This window comes from Chaetura pelagica, unplaced genomic scaffold, assembly GCF_000747805.2.
Source record: "Chaetura pelagica isolate M959 unplaced genomic scaffold, ChaPel_1.0 scaffold294, whole genome shotgun sequence".
NCBI lineage: Eukaryota > Metazoa > Chordata > Aves > Apodiformes > Apodidae > Chaetura > Chaetura pelagica.
Window position 1 is genome coordinate 777,716 of NW_009953068.1, and position 18,287 is coordinate 796,002.

At 42.0% G+C, this 18,287-nt stretch overlaps 1 protein-coding gene across 1 annotated transcript in view; it reads right to left on the reverse strand.

The window, feature by feature from the left end:
- The window catches only part of GIT2 (G protein-coupled receptor kinase interacting ArfGAP 2), a 24,250-nt gene extending 6,582 nt beyond the window's left edge, over positions 1–17,668 (reverse strand). The window contains exons 1-18 of the mRNA XM_009996852.1: positions 17,644–17,668; positions 16,333–16,466; positions 15,647–15,759; positions 14,839–14,944; positions 14,437–14,523; positions 14,166–14,296; positions 13,019–13,113; positions 12,151–12,196; positions 11,140–11,191; positions 10,724–10,796; positions 10,300–10,397; positions 9,906–10,017; positions 9,022–9,164; positions 8,155–8,304; positions 5,291–5,539; positions 3,817–3,906; positions 650–732; positions 384–566 (exon numbers count right to left, since the gene is read on the reverse strand). Coding sequence (XP_009995154.1) covers positions 384–566; positions 650–732; positions 3,817–3,906; positions 5,291–5,539; positions 8,155–8,304; positions 9,022–9,164; positions 9,906–10,017; positions 10,300–10,397; positions 10,724–10,796; positions 11,140–11,191; positions 12,151–12,196; positions 13,019–13,113; positions 14,166–14,296; positions 14,437–14,523; positions 14,839–14,944; positions 15,647–15,759; positions 16,333–16,466; positions 17,644–17,668 — 1,970 coding nt within the window. The remainder of the gene's footprint in view (positions 1–383; positions 567–649; positions 733–3,816; positions 3,907–5,290; positions 5,540–8,154; positions 8,305–9,021; positions 9,165–9,905; positions 10,018–10,299; positions 10,398–10,723; positions 10,797–11,139; positions 11,192–12,150; positions 12,197–13,018; positions 13,114–14,165; positions 14,297–14,436; positions 14,524–14,838; positions 14,945–15,646; positions 15,760–16,332; positions 16,467–17,643) is intronic.
- Positions 17,669–18,287: the final 619 nt, after the last annotated feature.

Below are 18,287 nucleotides of genomic sequence, written 5' to 3' on the forward strand. Positions count from 1 at the left end.
AGCAGGAAAGCCAAATTCTCCCTGCCTTCGCAATTTTTTCCTGAAACCAGCCTCGGTGTCACTGTCACACTTCTGCAGGGTGTCCTTGCCAAAGGACACGGAGCTCTGAAGGCCCAAGATAAACCTAGGCCAAGCAGCCCCACACATCTGATGTTCACCTGAAACCACACTTGCTGTGCAGCAGGACTTGCCACTGCTGTGTGCCAGCTGTGGGCAGGGCAGGCAGGGTCACACATCCCCGCTCACCAGGAAACACCACGGACCAACACATTTGGTAGGTGTTGACCCAGGGGGAGGTGGTGGCTGTCCTTCTGCAAACACCTGAAGGATTGTGTCTTCATTTTCTCCCAAACCCCACAGCTTTTCCAGCACTCACATCTTACCTGTCATGCTTGTTCTCCTGTGCTGCTCGCAGCAGCTCCTGAATGTTCTTGGTGATCTGCTCAGTTTTCCGGATGACATCTTCTGTACTGGGCAAACTGGAGCTGGGGGCTGTGTCACCATCTTCAGGGATGGATCCCTCCCCCTGCCAAATGACACTCCTCTGCCTGCCCTTCCTGCCTGGCCTGTGAAGGAACAAAAGCAGAGGTTGGCCCTGCGGGACAGCACCAGCTGCTCACACAACCCCCACGCTGCTCACAGCACCTACCCTGTCTCCTCCAGCTCCAGGGGGGTGGTGGGGTTATCGTAGTCACTCTCGGACACGCTGCTCTGCTTCTCCAGCTTCGAGGCCTGCAACGAATCCAGACTTATTTCAAAGCTGTGCAGGAAAGACGAGTCCCAAGCTGTGTCAGTGCCACATCCCACACACACAGGCTTGTTCTCGAGCACACCCGTGCACCGTGGGAGGGAGAACCAAGTGAGGGAGGCCCGTGATAGAGCAGAGGCCAGATCAAGCACGAGGGTCTGACCACAGAGCAGAGGCTGAGCCAGGCGTGGGAAGCCCACCACAGAGTGGGAGACCTAAACGAGGGCTGAGGAAAGTCAAAATCAAGAGATGGAAATGATGGCAGGAGGCCCACAGTGCAGCAGAGGCCAAACTGGGGACGCGAGACCAAAGGGCACAGAGTAAAGATGAGCTGACAAGACCTGGAGCCCAGGTTGGAGGCTGAACTGGGGGTGAGAGACCAAAATAAGGAGAGTTGAGGCCCACTGAACACTTGAGACCAATGCAAGGTCGGGAGGCCAAATAAGTGAGTTGTGGGCTCTAGCAGAGCCTGGGATGAAAGGAGGGTGGGAGGCCTCACCGCCAGGAGCAGCAGGGCTCTGAAGAAGGGGTGTCAAAAGCAGGGTGGGAGGTCAGCCCCAAAGTGGAGATTGGAATGAGGGCAGGAGGCACACAGGGAAACGAAGGCCTGAGTAAGCATTGTGAGCACAGAAGGAAGTAGAGGCTGGACAAAGCATAGGAGACCCACTGGACAGTGGGAGGCTGATCCAACTGGGATGCTGAGCCCAGAGTAAAGGATGAATGAAGAGTGGGATACCAACATGAGCTTGGAGGCCAAACGCACAGCAGAAGCTGAACCCAGAGTGAAGGCCTGCAGCTGAGTGGGAGGCACTCAGTGGAGCAGAGGAGGAACTGAGCCTGTGACTCTGACCTCAGGATGGAGGCCCACCACAGAGCAGGAGGTCAAGCCTAGGTCGGGAGGCACACAAGGAAGGTGAGGTCAATGCCAGGAGCTGCAGTGCCACCTGTTCCCTGCCTCTGAGCACAGGTGCTTCCTCCCAGGTGCCATGGCAGAACACTCACCACTTCCTGCTCCCATACAGACCACTTCTGCACCTCCAAGTAGAGCACCCAATCCATGGGTGAGGATGATTTTCAGTATTTCTTCCCCCCTCTCGGAGGACTGCAGACACAAGTGAGCATACTTGCACCATGACAGCTCCAGAGTGCTCTCCCTACTGTCCCCTCTGTCAGCAGGCTTTGAGATAAGAGAGCTCAGCTTGCTGCTCTGACCTGGTTTAGCCTTCTTGGATAGTTTATGCCCAGGCAGTACAACACCCTGGGGTTTATGTCATGGATACCTGCTGTCAGGCCAATCTCTGCAGTTCACATGAATTTGCAGTCTGAAGCCCCTGAGGCAGATTCCCATCCTCAGCAAGGCCCCAGGATCACCACACATCGCCTGATCTAGTCTGAAAAATGGCAAAGCTCATCACAAGTGCCTCCTGCAGCACATCCATCAGTGTCACTCCAGATACAGATCATCCTCTGCATCAGCTCCTGCCTCAGCCACAGACACCACTCATGCCACAGGGTCCTTCGCAATCGCCAGTGACAAACCAGCCTTGGAGCTTCACAGAGGCTCTGAGGTCAAGATGAGGGATTCTCAAGTATTAGACTGTAAGGGGCACCTTTGATTTGCATCCCTGACCCATACACTTAGCAAATATTATTTCTACCACAAGAACAGACCAAAAATGTGACCAAGAATTCATTTTCACTAAGACCCAGTATGTGTGTTAAGCACTTATCTCATGCTAAACCCAACAGCTCTTCCTGCTGAAGCACCTTGAGCAGGAATATTGTTCAGCCATTTTAAAGTTACTTTGCACAGAAGGAAAAAAAGCATTTTTAAAAAAACACTTATCTCTCAGGATAGGGAGTAAAGATCAATTCTAAAAGTGACACATTTTGAAGATATGAAGCTGTTACATGTAGGGTCTAACCTTTGCCCTCAGGAGAGCAGTATAATTAGTGGCAAAGCTCTGCCCTATGATCAGATACACAAATGACAATAATGAATTACAAGGGTGGGATATTATGGAATCAGGAATACAGTAAAGTAGCAGAATCAGTGTCAAATAAAAAACAAACAAAACCTCTGCAAGTTTCTAATACTACACAGGACTGAATTCAGCTGCAACAAACCCAGATTTGCATTGGACTAAGTACTATCTTCCCATGGAAGTTTTATCATCCAGCTCTGCTTGCAAATCTCATACTTTCTCAGTTGATATGTTCAAACACTGTACAGCCAAATAAAATGGGGACAGAAGAATTTAAAAAGCAGGTTCTTTATCCTGGCAATAAGAGGCCAGAGTATGACCATTTAATGTTTCTTACCACGTTTTTTTTCCTGGAGTCAGAACTATGGCTAAGAAAAATCCTGAGAACAAAGTTTTGTAGTTCCTGATGGATCACCAGTCTAAGCTTCCTTTATACACCCTCAGTGTCTTTAATCTTGCCCTGAAAGGCCTCTTGCTAAAAGCAATTCCTGTGCACATTCCATCTCTGGTCTGTCAGGACCAGCAGAAAGCAGGCTAGCTGACATGAGGTGTATCGGGGGGGGGCACAGCTACCTGTTTGCATCCTAGAGAATCTCCTTCAAACCAACTCGTGGACATCTGTAAGATACCAGGTCAATCAGTACCACTGTGGATTGGTGCAAGCTGGCAGCCCCCAGAGAAAGCAGGCTTGAAAAGCCAGGACCAGCGAGCATCACAGGCCTCATGCAGTGCGTTTAGTCAGTAGGAAGAGTTATGTATTGACTTGGGAAACATCAGCCAGTTCCTGCCAAATTACTTTCCAAACAGCAACCAACTTGTCTGCTGCCTGTTCCCAGTGTTAGGAGGTGGAACAAGTGATCTGGAGTAACTGTGCATGGGGTTAAATGCTAAAGATTCCAGCTGTTGTGAAGTTAGAGAAAGGGAAGAATCCACAGCACGTGGCAGAAGAGACGGAGTGATGGAACACTGCTCCATGCAGGCGTGAGGCGAATCAGCACAGAGGGGGAGAAGACAGAGGCAGAGTGGCTTCCAGGGAGATGGCCACCTCCTCTGGGTAAAAGACCAAGTGGGAAGGTACTTAACCCTTCGTGTGCTTTCATCCCTTGACCAGGAAAGCGTGGAGGGGAAGGAAGGTAGAGATGAAGAGGAGGTCACAAACGCACTCCTCCCGATCTAAAAATGGGAAAGAGAAAAACACTCGGGAAAACCAAAAAAACAAAACACAAATTCTTAAATGAAATAAAGGAACATTCTTAAAACCATGGAGATGACATAAAGCAAGAATGATTTTGAAAATTTCACTAGGCCTGAGTGGACTTAATTCTCTCAAATACAATTGACTTCATGTTCATTGTAATATTGGTATTGCAGAGGTGCTAAATTCCACAGAGAACAAAATACATTCACCATCACCCCAAATTAACTCAATATAACACATTAATGCCTGAGGACAGCTGCTTCTACCCAAACTTCAAGCCAAATGACCAAAGGATCTATCCAAAGCACTGTCACATTTTGCCAACTACATACAAAAGATTTCTGACATTTCTTAATGCTAGAACTGTCTGTATGCCCATATGTCAATATAACTAAAAATGATCCAGACTTCATAGCCTGAAGTTCTTATTGATTTAATTCAAGTGAGAGAAAAACCCAGAATTCAAATTTCTGCACTGATTCCTGATGCACTCAACTGTCTGCTTTGGAATGGGCATGGAACATTTGCCCTGCCTCTTGTCAGGCAAAAAAAATAGCCCAAACACATGAACTTCCAAATATGTTTTAAAGAACTTTACTGTTTACCTCGAAGAAAACATGAGGTAGGGGGACCAGGAGGCAAACACATTGAAACAAATCCACAGATGTTAAATATGTACCTAAAAAGTACTGTCCTGTATTCCTGCCCTCAGGGCAATCTAAAAAGATTTTGTTTTATTTCAATAAGCACTAGAGTGTGTTGGGTCACTTATCTAAAGTGTGAACACATCCATGCAGAATCCTTGTGGGTAACACAAGAGTGCCTCTCCTGCTAGCCCATCCTACAGGAAAATACTAAATCAGAATAACTTGTTCAACTAACACATCTAAACCATCTTCAGCCTCCAGTTCCAAACTGGAATAAGAAACCGGTGGCCTAATGAAAAAGTTACCTTCAATTTTATTTTATTTTTGAAGGGTGGTTCTGAAGTTCCACAAATTGGCACATGCCTAGACAGAAATCCATGAACTTTACCTACCTTCCTGGAACACTATTTCCTCCCCTCTTCTAGTTTTCAAACAGCCATACATTGATACTTGGTATTTACACTGTGGTTAAAAGAAACAGCTGAGCAGAAGCCAAAAGCTCCAATTTACATATTCCAAAGTTGTTGTAGCCTTTACTTTTCAAAACACCCAGCTCCTGCAGACATGTTAATACAGCAAACATGAACAGTTCTCTCAGTTCCAATTCCCTCTGCAGTGGAGAGTGGAGCAGCTTTGGTAAATGAGCATAGTGGGAACAGACAGAAAAGCTGAACTCAAGAAGAAAAGCAGAAGCATCAGCAGTTTTACTTACATGTGCAGGGAAAGGCTGCAGCCTGGTTATGCTTTCTTCTGGATATGTGACCTCTCCCAGGGGGAGGTAGGGCTTCTGCCCTGATCCAGTCTCATACATGGACATGGGTCTGCTACCCCGTGCAGATGGTCGCCGCTTTAAAGAAGAATTGTTGGCAGGGTCTGTGTACTCAGAACCACTTTGGACCTGATACAGATTGGTTGTGGCCTGTCTTCTGAGGTTGGTATTTTCACTCTGCAGCGTTTGAAGCTGAAAGAAATGTTTAGCAGTGGGACTTTTTTTTTTTTTCTAACAGCAAGTGTCAAAACCAAACTGACTGCACATCACAGGCTTGTCAGCCATACTAGTCAATCCAGTTACTAGTAGGTGGGGATTGATTTCTTTTTCAAAATCTACTCGACTTGCTTAGTATAAGCATAAAAACATCAATGTTTCAGGTCTGGAAATATTCATGTGCCGGTTTCTTGACTGTTTCCTGGGCTGGAAGCTACATTAGAGCTTCAAACTGGCTGTTGGCACAAACACACAATCCCTTTCTTCCAGCCTGGCTGTGCTGGCACATGGATCGTGCAGTGGAGCGAGGCAGTGGGGGGAGGACTGCCAACAACACAGGTCTTCAGGCAGTGTCACCCGTTGCAGCAGTCAATATGAGACCTTGGAAGAGGATTTTAACCTATGGCCTATGAGTGCTGAAAATGCCAAAACTACAGCACAGACACCAGAGGCAGTGCAAAGGAAACCAGAGCTTGCTCTGCAAAGCAAGGAGAGAGTTCAGCTTGTGAAAATCAAGTATCAGCTACTGCTTTCTAAGAAGCCAACAAGAAATTATTTTAAAGCTTTTTATTACTATGTGTTTGATGGAGAGTAAAAATGCAACAACCAATTTTTTTTTTTGTGGAGTTACTTGCAGTAAGTTTGCTATATTAACACATCATAAAGAAAAGATATAAAAAAGGCAATGTCAGCAATTCTCTAATAATAATTGAGTATAATATTTCAAACAGCTGATGGCCTGTTAAACAAGAAATTGCTTATTTACTACTTGCATCATAGGAAACTGCAAGAACATTATCAAAAAACCAGCCTGGAGCACTTCCCAGAACCCTAAATTGAATGTGCAGACTTCTATGAAGATCATTTATGCTTTTTCTCCCCACTTGCTGTGTTCTCTGCAGTAAGATGCATCGAGTCTTAAGATCTGCTGATCACCCAGGAGCCCAGCTATGCTTTTACAGTTTGACAGCAGAGGCAATTAAATAGGTCAACTTAGAGCCTCTCTCTTCCCAACTTATTCCACAGTTTATAAATGTGCCTTTGGTGCAGTTTTAATCCACAGCTCATGACAACTCAGACCGAACTCATAAGCACCTATAAACACCTAATAAATTCTACAAGCATAAAAAACAACTTTTTCCTTTAGAATGCCCCTTAAAGTAACAGAGCTGTTTTAATTCAGGAAGAATCTACTCCTTCATCACATGCAGCTTTGCCTCATCTTTAATTAGTATCTTTTGCTTAGTAATTGCCACGCAAAAGATTAGATACACAGCTGGCTAACAAGGTGATACATAAAGCAGATTGATTTGTTTATGACATTCTAAGCCCTTGCTTAGAAAACAAACAAAAAGAAACAAACAATAAAAGATCTCTTGAACGACAACTCTTGCTCGAGAACTGCTGGAACAGCACGAACCTGGTGGTGTCTTGCCCCAAATAACCCAGCAGAGAATTCCTACCTTGTCCTGATGTTCCCAGTGGCTCATAGCTAGGACAGCAGGTGCCCCCTGCTCCCCCCTGCACTCTGCAGTGCCACAGCTGAATGAACTGTTCCCCAGTCCAGAGCCACTGAGCACTGAGTTTAAGCAGCCCCTCAGATAAATGCATCCTCAGAACACATGGTTAGTGCAACTCCTCCCTAAGGAGCAAGCCCTGCCTGTGCCACCTTTCAAAACAAGTCCAAGGGCAGCACAGCAACCATCTCTCTCTTGCTTCACCACATAAATATACTGAAACCTCATTAATTCATAGGGCCTAAAGATTTTTTTAACCCTAAATAGACTATATCTGTTTAAAGAAACTCAATATAAGAGGAAAAGTCAAGTCAATTGATGCAGAAAAATGCTTAACCAGCAGAAGCTGTTAGAAGACCAAGGAAACACCCCACGATCTCTCAGGTTCCTCTCAGTATTCAGTGTTCCAATAGATGTGAAAGGCTGAACACAGCTGTGACAGAAGGATAGAACTGAGCAGACAAGACTGTATCTGCTCAATCAGTTTGGCCTCAGATGCAAAGGGCTCAACAGTTCCCACCACTCTCCAAAGCATCAGCCTCTTTGCCCCAAAACAGCAGGGAAGAAGCTCTCAGTACAGTTTACCCCCTGCAGGAGCATAGCTGGAACACCCTTCTCTACAGGGAGACCTTCCTGCAGCATGTGCTGCCAGCCTTGCAGCACTGTCATTCTTTGGAAAACAGGATTTGTAACACTAGTGAAAGGAATTACTTTGAGGAAGCAGCCAGTCCTTTCTAGGCTAGCATGACAGACAGGAGAGTGAACTCCATACAGATACAAATTCTCCTTTACCCCACAAAAATCTCTGTTTACCAGACCACTGGAAATGCATTCAGAAAATGGTTTATTTGTCTATATAAAAATTAGAAGGTCTGGCTTCCAAACTGGGGTTTTGGAGCTTCAAATTCAGAATTTTACAAAATAGTCTCATCTGATTCCAAAGCAGCTCCCTTTTAAAATATGATTTCTAACTATCCTAATACTGGGTTATTTCATCTTCAGTTTCAGCAGTTTTATTCTGGTCAACTTAAAACATATCAAAAAATGAGAGGGTCTCACTCTTGTGCTTTTTACCTTTTTCTGCATGATCCTCAGCTCATCGCTCAGGTTGATGTTCACCTTCATTAACTGCTGGATCTTTACCTCAGAAGCCACCAGAGCATTTTTAACTTGCATATATTCTTGGGCTGTCACTGGTCCATCTGACAAGTCTGAATCCAGGCTCTATAAACAGCAAGAGAACAACACTTGCAGCCTCGAGAAACAGACTGCCAAACCAGACAGAGAGACTGTGACAGCTTTTCATGTACTTACTTTAAAGGAACTGTGGTTCAAATTAGTAAGATCCATTCATTAAAAAAATGTAGTACAATACAAAAGAAATATGCTGTCAATCAACTCCTAGCTCTTCTATGCACAAAACCGCTTATCTCAGCATTTTGGTCACACAATACACCTCCACATGGAATTTTTTTTTATAATAACCAATAAAGAACTGGAAAATCGTAATAAATATCCAGAGCATGTTATGAGGGAAGATTAAACTACAACTACTAGGTTTATTGCCCCTTTTTACCATTATTTTCAGGAATGGATTAAAACACTCTGTGACTATTGGTCTGCTGTAAATATTTCTTCAGTAGGAAGCACTAAATGTTTGTGAAATACCACAGAATTATGGATCAAGAGTGTTTTGGTAGATTCCATTATTTCATCTGTGCAAGTAGATCTAGATCTAAACTCTAGACATGCACAGGGGCACAAACTTTTCTAGAGGTGCATTTTATTTACAGGCATGATTCTGAAATGAATTTGAAAATTAATTAAAATATTCATTTTCTGATCATTTAGTCTCGTTAAATCCCCTCACGATGGGAAAGATCCACTACAAATCACCTTTATGAATAAAATGTTGTGTGTATATAAGTATTTCAAACCTACCTTCTGTCTGTTTGATTTAGCTGCAATTGCTTCCAGATCTGTATCTTCATCTGAAGCAACACTATCATAATCAGGCTGGTCATTATCCTGACTTTCACTGCTATGTTGATTGCTGATTGATTTGAGTATCAGTTCCACATTTTCTGTAGATCAACACACACCATTTAAGAATATACTAAGAATTTTGGAGAAGACATGAAAAGGCATGTTTAAAAAAAAATCAGAAAAGATGTGCAAAGGGACAATACACATCCTGCCATAATGAGGTGTCTTTTGAGTTGCCCAGTTCAAAACACTGAATTTAGATCCACCCAACAGACATGGATTACTGCTGTTCAAAACATCCAAGTTTTATGTTTTTATCTTTTAGTTTCTTGTAAGTTAAGGTAAGTGGGGAGACTCATGCTTTAGCAGCTTAATGGCATTCACATGAGGGAAAAACCCCTAAACAAAACAGACTGCATTGGAAAAATGGATACCATAATTCACATGAAAAATAAAGGCAAAAATTAGAAGCTACAACATTTTTTTGTGTTTTGTCTCCTAGAAGGACAACTAGTGTTCAGTTGTGTCATACCATCATGGCTAGAACTATAGTTGTTGGCAGAAGTGTTTGTATTCTTTGCTACCTATGGTGCTGAAGAAATACAGAAAGCAAATATTTTAGGTCAAATTGACAATAATCTCAAGAGCATCTAAATCACAGCAGAGTCCTGCACATACAGAGCAGCCAGGAGAGCCAGCGTCTAACCCACTGCCATTAGCTCAGCTGCCAATCAAAACAAGCATGCCTCTGAAACTGGACTGCACTTTTCTGGAAAATGTAACCAAGTTCCTACTGAAGAATTGCATCTAGAAGAGCTGACAACCAGAAGCACACTCACCTTTTGAGCCAGCAAGAGGATTCCCCTGTTGTCTTCGTTTGGCATCACTTAAAATGTCTATAACAAGCGTAGCGAACTCGTGGGCATTAAATCGAGCCAGTTTCTGCCTTCCCTAAATTACAGAATAATGCAGAAAAAAAATTAAGTACCTCATGTATTAGATGAACAGCAGAGCTCCCAGGCAAAACTACAGCACTTACAGCAAGCTGATTGTTCAACTACATTTATTGCAAAAAGCATTATTTAAATTATCCAGCTTCACACTCCAGGGCAACAAAAATGTGAAACTATTTTAACCTCTTCACAAGCAGATGCAGCTCTCTTCCTACAATGAAACAATATTACCTGGCCTATTAAATAAAAATAGTGGTACAGTATTAGGGAGATTGCATACCTGATTCCTGGTTGAGGAATATTCAGGATTTACAGGAAGAAAAGGGACCACTGTGGTCTCTGTCACCAGTGTGCTATGATTCTGAGTAGCAAGCCAAACTGATCAAGGAAGAAAAAAAACCAAAAGGGAGTTAATAACCTTCTTACACTGCTTGACAGTGTTTCTTGTCAAAAAATAAAAGACCACAATTTCCAACACAAACACAATCCATTCAAAGGAAGGCTTCTTTCCCCAGAGGATTCTCTACTTTGAAAAAACCACAAGGTTTTTGCAATTAGCGTCACCTCCAGACAAAGAAACCACCATTATCAGTCATTACTGAAGACAAAAGTACTTTAAATAGAACATCTGCTTGCAGGAACCTCTTGTGTGTAATGTCACAACTCAAATTTATTTTATCCAGATTCCAGAAAGCTTCATTCACCTGCATCTGTTTCCCTTCTGTCAACTTCATCATACACATCCATGGCAAGTTCTTCAAACAAGTGGTTGCTCAGCTAAGGGAGGAAGAGGAAAATCATCGTTTGAGAACACATGAAACTACTCAGACCTCTGTAACACAGAAACACAAGAGCCCAGGGTTTTAAGGACCTTAACTGAGGAGAGAGACCTAGAGATACTACCCCAAACAACCCCAGCTAATATTTCTTCTCCCTAATGGGTTTGTCACCTTCTCTGCTCCTCCACTTCTGCCTATTTTCATGTTTTTCCCCAAACTTCTAACTTGCTACAGAGGTGACATTTATTTATGCAGGAATTAACAGCAGCTGAAACCAGCCTGAAAGATGAAGTGCAGAGTTTGCCTCATGTGTCACACAGCACACTGGAAATTTTACTTACAGACTGAAGCTTCTTCTTAGCTGCTTTTGCAAGTTCTGATATATCTAGACTGCTAAGAAAACAAAAAAGTGATCATTACATCTACAGCATTTAATAGCTCGTTTAAACACAAATTCTACATTTTAATAATTTGATTATTAAAATGTCACTTTTATTTGAAACTCGTTAACATTTTAATATTTTTAATACAGTTTTTAACACATTGATCTTACTAACATTGCTAATATACCAATTACTACATTCTTAAACTTTTCTAAACACTATTGAATTTAAAACAAAATAATCACAATAAGTCTTTGGAATGTGAATACCCACATTTGCTCAGCTCAAAGAGCAGTCAAGCTGTAGTGCAACCAGCCCTCTATCCAAAAGCTAAACGTAGCATGTCTAAAAACATTACAGATGTTAACACTGAGTATTTTACCACCAACAACATAGTTTCTGTAATTTTTATTAGTTTTCCATAGAATTTTGCAAGCAGTAAGTTAACAACAGTTTACTCACAGCCGTCTTATTCCCAATTGCAGAGCAGCAAGAGAAAAACAGGAACTTAGGATTAATACTTGATCTGGTTTAGACAAATATCATTTCACTGGTTGTCACCAAAAGTTAACAACACTCACATCATTCAAAGTGTACATATTTTCAGAGAAAAAAGTTGTTCTTCTTGCAAATATTAGTTTCAAAATGCTGCATCAGGAAACTAACTTAATAGGTCCTTACATGATTTACAAAATCTGTTTCCCAGGAATCCCCACTTGTGTTCCCTCAATGTGACTGTCTCACCTTCCCCCTGCATTTTAACAAATACAGGAAACTTCTATCATTTTCTGACTTTAAGTGCCAATATCTCTTCTAGAAAATAAAAAAGCTTCCAAGATCAATGAAGGCCCACATTAAAAAGTAAGAATGTCAACAAGTGCAAAAGCTGTTACAGAAAGGAAAGTGAACTTAGTAATTAGGGTTTTTTATTTTGATGTTCTCAGACATGCAAGAGAAGCAGCAACTTACCTGTCTGCCATCTGAGGTATAACAAAGTGCTGCCCATTCTTATGCTCTAGAGTTGAAAAACAAACTGCACTTTAGTAGGTTATTACTGGACTGTGGTTTTCAACCCTGTCAGGAGTTAGAGCCTGGTGTTCAGTCTTACTAAAATACACAGTAATGAGAAACCCAAGAGAACATGCAACAGGCAAACACAGAATAATTTATCTTGCATGTAATTACTCAATTTCCAATTACAGGAAACTCGTAAGTCTTAAAAGAAGGTTCCTCCCACAATTTCCTGCAGTTATCAAAGGTTCTAATTAAATTTCCATTTAGAATTAAAACTCGATTAAAAAAAATTAAGTTCTAACAGAGATACCTTTATGATACCTAATGGCTAAACATTTTAAAGTGTACTTGTGTTTGAAAGGTCCCCACTTCATTGAAAACTCCCCTGCTTTAGCATTTCAATGAGAAGAAACTTCTTACTAGAATTTCTACAATACCTCCTGCAGACTATTCAAAACTCACAAGATCAACATTGTCCCTGCAATTCACCCTCTGAAGTTAAACCATACTCAGCTGATCTTATATGTAGGTTTCTCCCCGCTTTCTGGCATATTCCACACATATTTGTGGAAAAACAGAAAGGAAATTCATTGCTAATTCAGGTATACTTCAAATCCTGCAGTTTTATCTGAATTTTAAATGTGTTATCACTAATCTTCCATTTTATACTCTCTTTAGTTCTTCCTGGATGATTCAAGTAACATTAGACTATCTGAAATGCATATAAAAGGTGTAGTGACACTGACCAAACATTACATACTACAACTCGAAACATCCTATAATTACACTGAAAGATCTCAGAGCATAGGTTTGTCCTACTCACCTGGTTTCCTGCCACAGAGATAGAAAGCCAGCCTGTCTGTGAGTTCATACTGAATTTCCACCAGGCGCTCTGCCAGCTCATGGTGCCCACCTTGCCTGGGTCAGACACACACACACTTACATTAGTTACTCACTTTTAGACATACAAAAATCAATAAATGGTCAGAGAAACAGATTTAGAACAAACTACTGTTCAACACTGCACATCTGAGTGTATTAACAGAGCACAGACTCACAGCAGGACTTTCAACAATACGTTCCAGTGGACAAAAACTATAGATAAACTTGTATGAACTCCCCAAAAACTCTGAACCTTTGCCTGCCCCTGCTGTAGAAAAAAACCCAGATTCTATAGGTGATTTGGAATACTTTCTTAACAATTTCCTGAGCTCATGCAGCAAACTCACTGACCTTCACTTTTGATTAATAGCATTGAGAAATAGAAATATTCTGGTATGCTGTGCTCTGCAACCAAGTGAACTTAATCAAGTGTTCAGATTCCATGAATAGCCTCACTTAAAAAGCCATCAAAGCAATGAGGGTGTTTTATTTACATATGTGCAGCTTCCAGCTGTCCACTAATGTCCAATTTTGCATAGAAACACCCAAGAAAACCTTCAGTGTTGTGCTGCAAGTCTCGCAGTGCCTCATTACTGCCCAAGTGATCAGCAAAGACATCCCTGTTTAATCTCTCTTGACATGAGCAGTGTCTGCCCTTGGGAAGCCTGCAGCCTTTCTAAAGGCAGGTCTTCCTGAGGGTGCAGCCCTGCACTGGATGCTCCCAACAGTTAACTGCCATGGAAAAGCCTGGCTGAACCCCTTATCCCAGACCCATCTGTGCAGTCCTTTCCTACAGCAATTCCCTAGTTAATCCACACTCCTGGAGCTACTCAGCTTGCTGAACTTGCAGAAACTCTTCTCCTCAGATTACTTCTCCCTGAGCTGCTAGATCAGCACAGCCTGTTTCACTGGGATGAGAATTTCTCTCTCAAACACCCAGGAGAACACAGGCTATGAAATGATGACAACGCTTATTCACCCTCTTTCTGCATTCCCTCTTTCTGGAAAAAAAAACAACTTCATAGTATTTAACAGCAAAATATTTTCAGTTAATATATAAGAGCATCACTTATGTCAGAGCCTCCTACCTTGCATAGTCAACTGGAGTTTTCCCATTGGAATCTTGTGTGCCAGGATCAGCACCATAAACTGCCAATAATTCCGCCTGTAAAGTCTGTCCCGCCTTGGCAGCAACGTGGAGCGGGGTGTTCCCTTTCTCCTGCAAGTCATGGACAAAAACAGCTACTCCATCAACAGGCCAGAGCAGAAGACTGAAATACCATGTGTGCCACTGAAATCAGCATGTTACTAACTGTAAGGACTGGTTGTATATCAAAATAAGGAAAGAAGTGCTCGTACAGGATGGAAGAAGTTGGCCTGAGCTCCCAAGGAGAGCAGCCGCAGGCACGTCTCCAGGTTCCCCGTCCTGACACTGGAATGGAGTTGCTGAAAAAGAAGCAGAATTGTCCTAAATACAGCAGCAATAACTGTGATTCAGCACGTGGTGTTTTCCAGCCATGCTTTTAGAAACAGATAAGCAAGAATTCTTGCTACAGCTCTTTTGTGTAAACGTCTTTCTCCAGCCCCACCTGAACTGATGCCCCCCATTCACCCTCATCACCCATATGCTTTGCAAAAAAAAAGTGGCTTCAAGATGAAGCTCCTTTACATCACAGTGCTGAAGAACAGCAATGGTTCTCTCCAGCCAAAAGCAACTATTTGACTTCAGCCCCACACAAGATGCAGCCCCTGCAGACTGACCTTGCTGAGGTCTTTGGCAGTAACACTGTCATCCTCACGGCACGGCAGGCGATGCACAAACGCCAACATCTGGTATTTAGCTCTAATGAATTCTGCCTTATTGGGGCTGCAAAGAGAAACCCAGGCAACAGAAGGGATAGAAAATAAATATTAGTGCTTTCACAATAATACAAATGCTCCAGAAAAAGGAAAACTGACAAGTGAAGACTGCATGCATGCTACTAGCAGAAAAATATTTTCACTAAAAAAAATAACAACCCAGTGCAGATTGTCCAACTGCTTTTGTTAACCACTAAAATATCTGCAGACTCTAGGGTGTAGTGTGTATTTCTTAGAAGTAAACATTGAATTTAAAATTAGTCCAACTTGAGACTGACACTGGCAATATGCAGTGATTTACATTTTTAAATGAAGCACCATATTGAGTGACAGAAATCTCTCAGTTTTTTTTCATTCATCAACCAAACCCAAGCTCATTAGCAGCACGCAATTAACTGAAGCCCATGGCATGAGAAGTAAAAGTCTTTTGATTCAAGTACAAGACCCTCACTATTCCAAGCTAGTGGTCAAGAGTCAATAGTTCAGAGAATTCAAGCAATGTATTTCCATTTCTGCATATTTTAAAAAAAATTAATCATTGGACAACTAAAAAGTAAAATAAAAATGAGTGAACAAATAACTAGTTTCCTCCTGTTCTCCTCCAGCAACAAAATATCCCCAGGTTCCCATGGATATTTTGCTGCCTGTCACTTCTGAATAAAATAACCACACTTGTACAAGAATAAAAGCTCTGTAGTTTCCCACTTACTGCACTTTATCCTGTGGGCTTGCCTTGCGCCTTCCGCTCATAACAGAGGCAGGGTCCAGCAAGGAATGTTCCCATATGGAGTTAGCACCATTATTGTACAGTGTTTCAACCATCTGAAATCCAAACCATACACAAATAGGCAGTAAAGAAATGTTGCTGCTACCTGCACAGACTGACTAACCAAATAATCATTACTTTCCAATTGTTATCTAATTATTGACTAGTCATTATTTTCAAGCAGACAGCAGGGCTACAGAGATTCATATTCTGTGTGCCAGCATCCATAACCCACTGGGCTATCAGGACCAGGCACATGCCTAAACCTAGCAGGTTTTTATGTGGAATGTACTAAGAACCCCTCTAAAATTCTCTAGGCTTCCCAACTGCAGCCCTGCTGAAGAGAGAGGTTTGCTGTGTTTGTGGCAGATGCATTGCAGAAGTCTGAAAGAAAAGCTGAAGATGACCTTCCAAAACAAAGATACCTAGTTAAAAAAGCATAGACAGTTGTGATGTTGGTGGCCCATCATGGTGAAACAGGAGAAATACAAGGAAACTAACTTAGAAAAAGAAAGCTTAAAAGAACAGCCCCTCTCAAACAAAGGCTTTGTGATAGAAATTCAATTTAACATGTTTTAAAAATGAATATATCACGTTTTAATGATGGGAGAGACAGTTCTCTGTTTCACCTGCAGCAGTGTTGGAGGCCATGTGGTATGCTTGAGATGCCTCACTTGAGAGATGTGACGGCCCAGGCTCCGGTGGACGCTGCAGCACTCGTCACAGATCAGGATCCCGCGGTTTATAGACGCCCAACAGGGATCTGGAAAAGAATTCCTGAGTTACAACACAGAAGGCAACGTGACCTCATACTTCAGACAGTCTCTCCAATGAAGAGCCCTTCCTCTAACCTTAGCTTTGCTGCTCAGCCATCAAATGAGCTTGTACATGTGGGGAAGTAACAGCAACCTAGACTTTAGCTCTGTATTATTACAATGTTTTTTAGTTTCCACATTAAATAGTAAAAACATTCAAAAGTGTCACAGGAAAAAAAAAAAAAAAGAGAAGGATACACATGTCAAGTTAAAGACTCAGTAAAGTAAGAAATTGTCAAGCAAATTAACTTAAATTCTGATCAGACCTAAATTGAGGCCACTTTATAAGCAAACCAGATGGACAGCTCAGGGAAGGTGAAGAAGTAATAAATAATATATACTGGCCATTATGTATCTTCACACATCAAAAACTATAACATCGAGTAGGAATGTTATGTTAGATTGAAACTGAATATATGCACGTTGAAGGGAGGTCCCTCTGCTGCTCTTGGCTCAGTCTTCAGAAGAAACTCCAGTTTTCTGGCAGTAACATGTGAAACTCAGTGTATCCAGAACTCTGTAGTAACTGAGTAGCAAGACAGGACTTCAGATCCAGCACATACCAGAGAAAGAAAAAGGAAATCAAGATCTCTTCTACTTTAGCAAATCCTTAATTTCAAATCCAGACATGAACTGGAGGCTAAATAACTGAGTGCAACACAAGCCTCATGTCTGAGAGAGCTTCAGCATCCTGTCAGAATACATCTAAGCAATTGTCCATCATAAAAAAGTCTTCTCTGACCCATGCAACAAAGTCACTGAATCCCTGAAACATGAGATCTGATCACAGTTGTGGTTTTTAAGCAGAGATGATGTTGTGTGTGTGCTGGAGGCAACACAGGCAAACCTGTCCAAGCCATGAGGGATGGGAGCATCTCTTCACAGATGACACTCATCACAGCCCAGAGACAAATTAGAGCATTTGTTTTAAAAAAAAAAAACCCTAGCCTAATTTCAAAAGCAAATTAATAACAAACACACAACCTGCTTATTAATAATTCCATTATTTTAACAACTTTACTTTCTAAGAATGAAAAAAAACTAACAATGAAAGGAGGTGCATGATTAGTGCTAACCTGACAACCCAAGAGGCATCCTTCCAGATTAATGAGCCCTTCTCATTACTGACACTCTCATCACACTCATTCATAGCCTAATGGGCTTCTCTGGAAGCCACCACCCTTCTTGCTTCAGTCACTGGTCAAAGGCTGATGGTGAGCCTCACTGCTTTGACTAACAGTCACCAGCAGGTTTTTTTCTTTATCCCCACCTCAATCTCTCACTCAACCAGCTCCAAACACCAAACTGTTTAGCCATGATAAAGTCAGCTGTTGTTTATTTGGGTGTTTTGTAGCAGAAACAGGGCTTTAAAAATCTTCTGAAGAAAAAATCCTGAGGCCTTGCTTGTAGCTTCAGCTTACACATGCTACTTAAAAGAAATACCATTGATGAAAGAGTCCATGTTTCTCATCCCATGGGATGGAAAATGGAGAAGTAACAGTGTTACACGGTCTGAAGACACACAGAGAGAGTTTTCAAGTTATTGAAAAATGGGTGTTGCATGTTTAAACTGAATTTAATGAAGTGTCTTTGCTGGAATTTATTTGAATCACTTTTAGAAGAGATCCAATGATGGACACAGTCAAAATATGCCAAAGCCAATACCAGAATACAACAGGGGAGAAGGTAGAAAGTTAGGTCAGGTCTGTTTTCAGGAACTCGCCCATTGACTCAAAACAGGAAGTGTGTGATAAAGAGAAGCCTGAGCT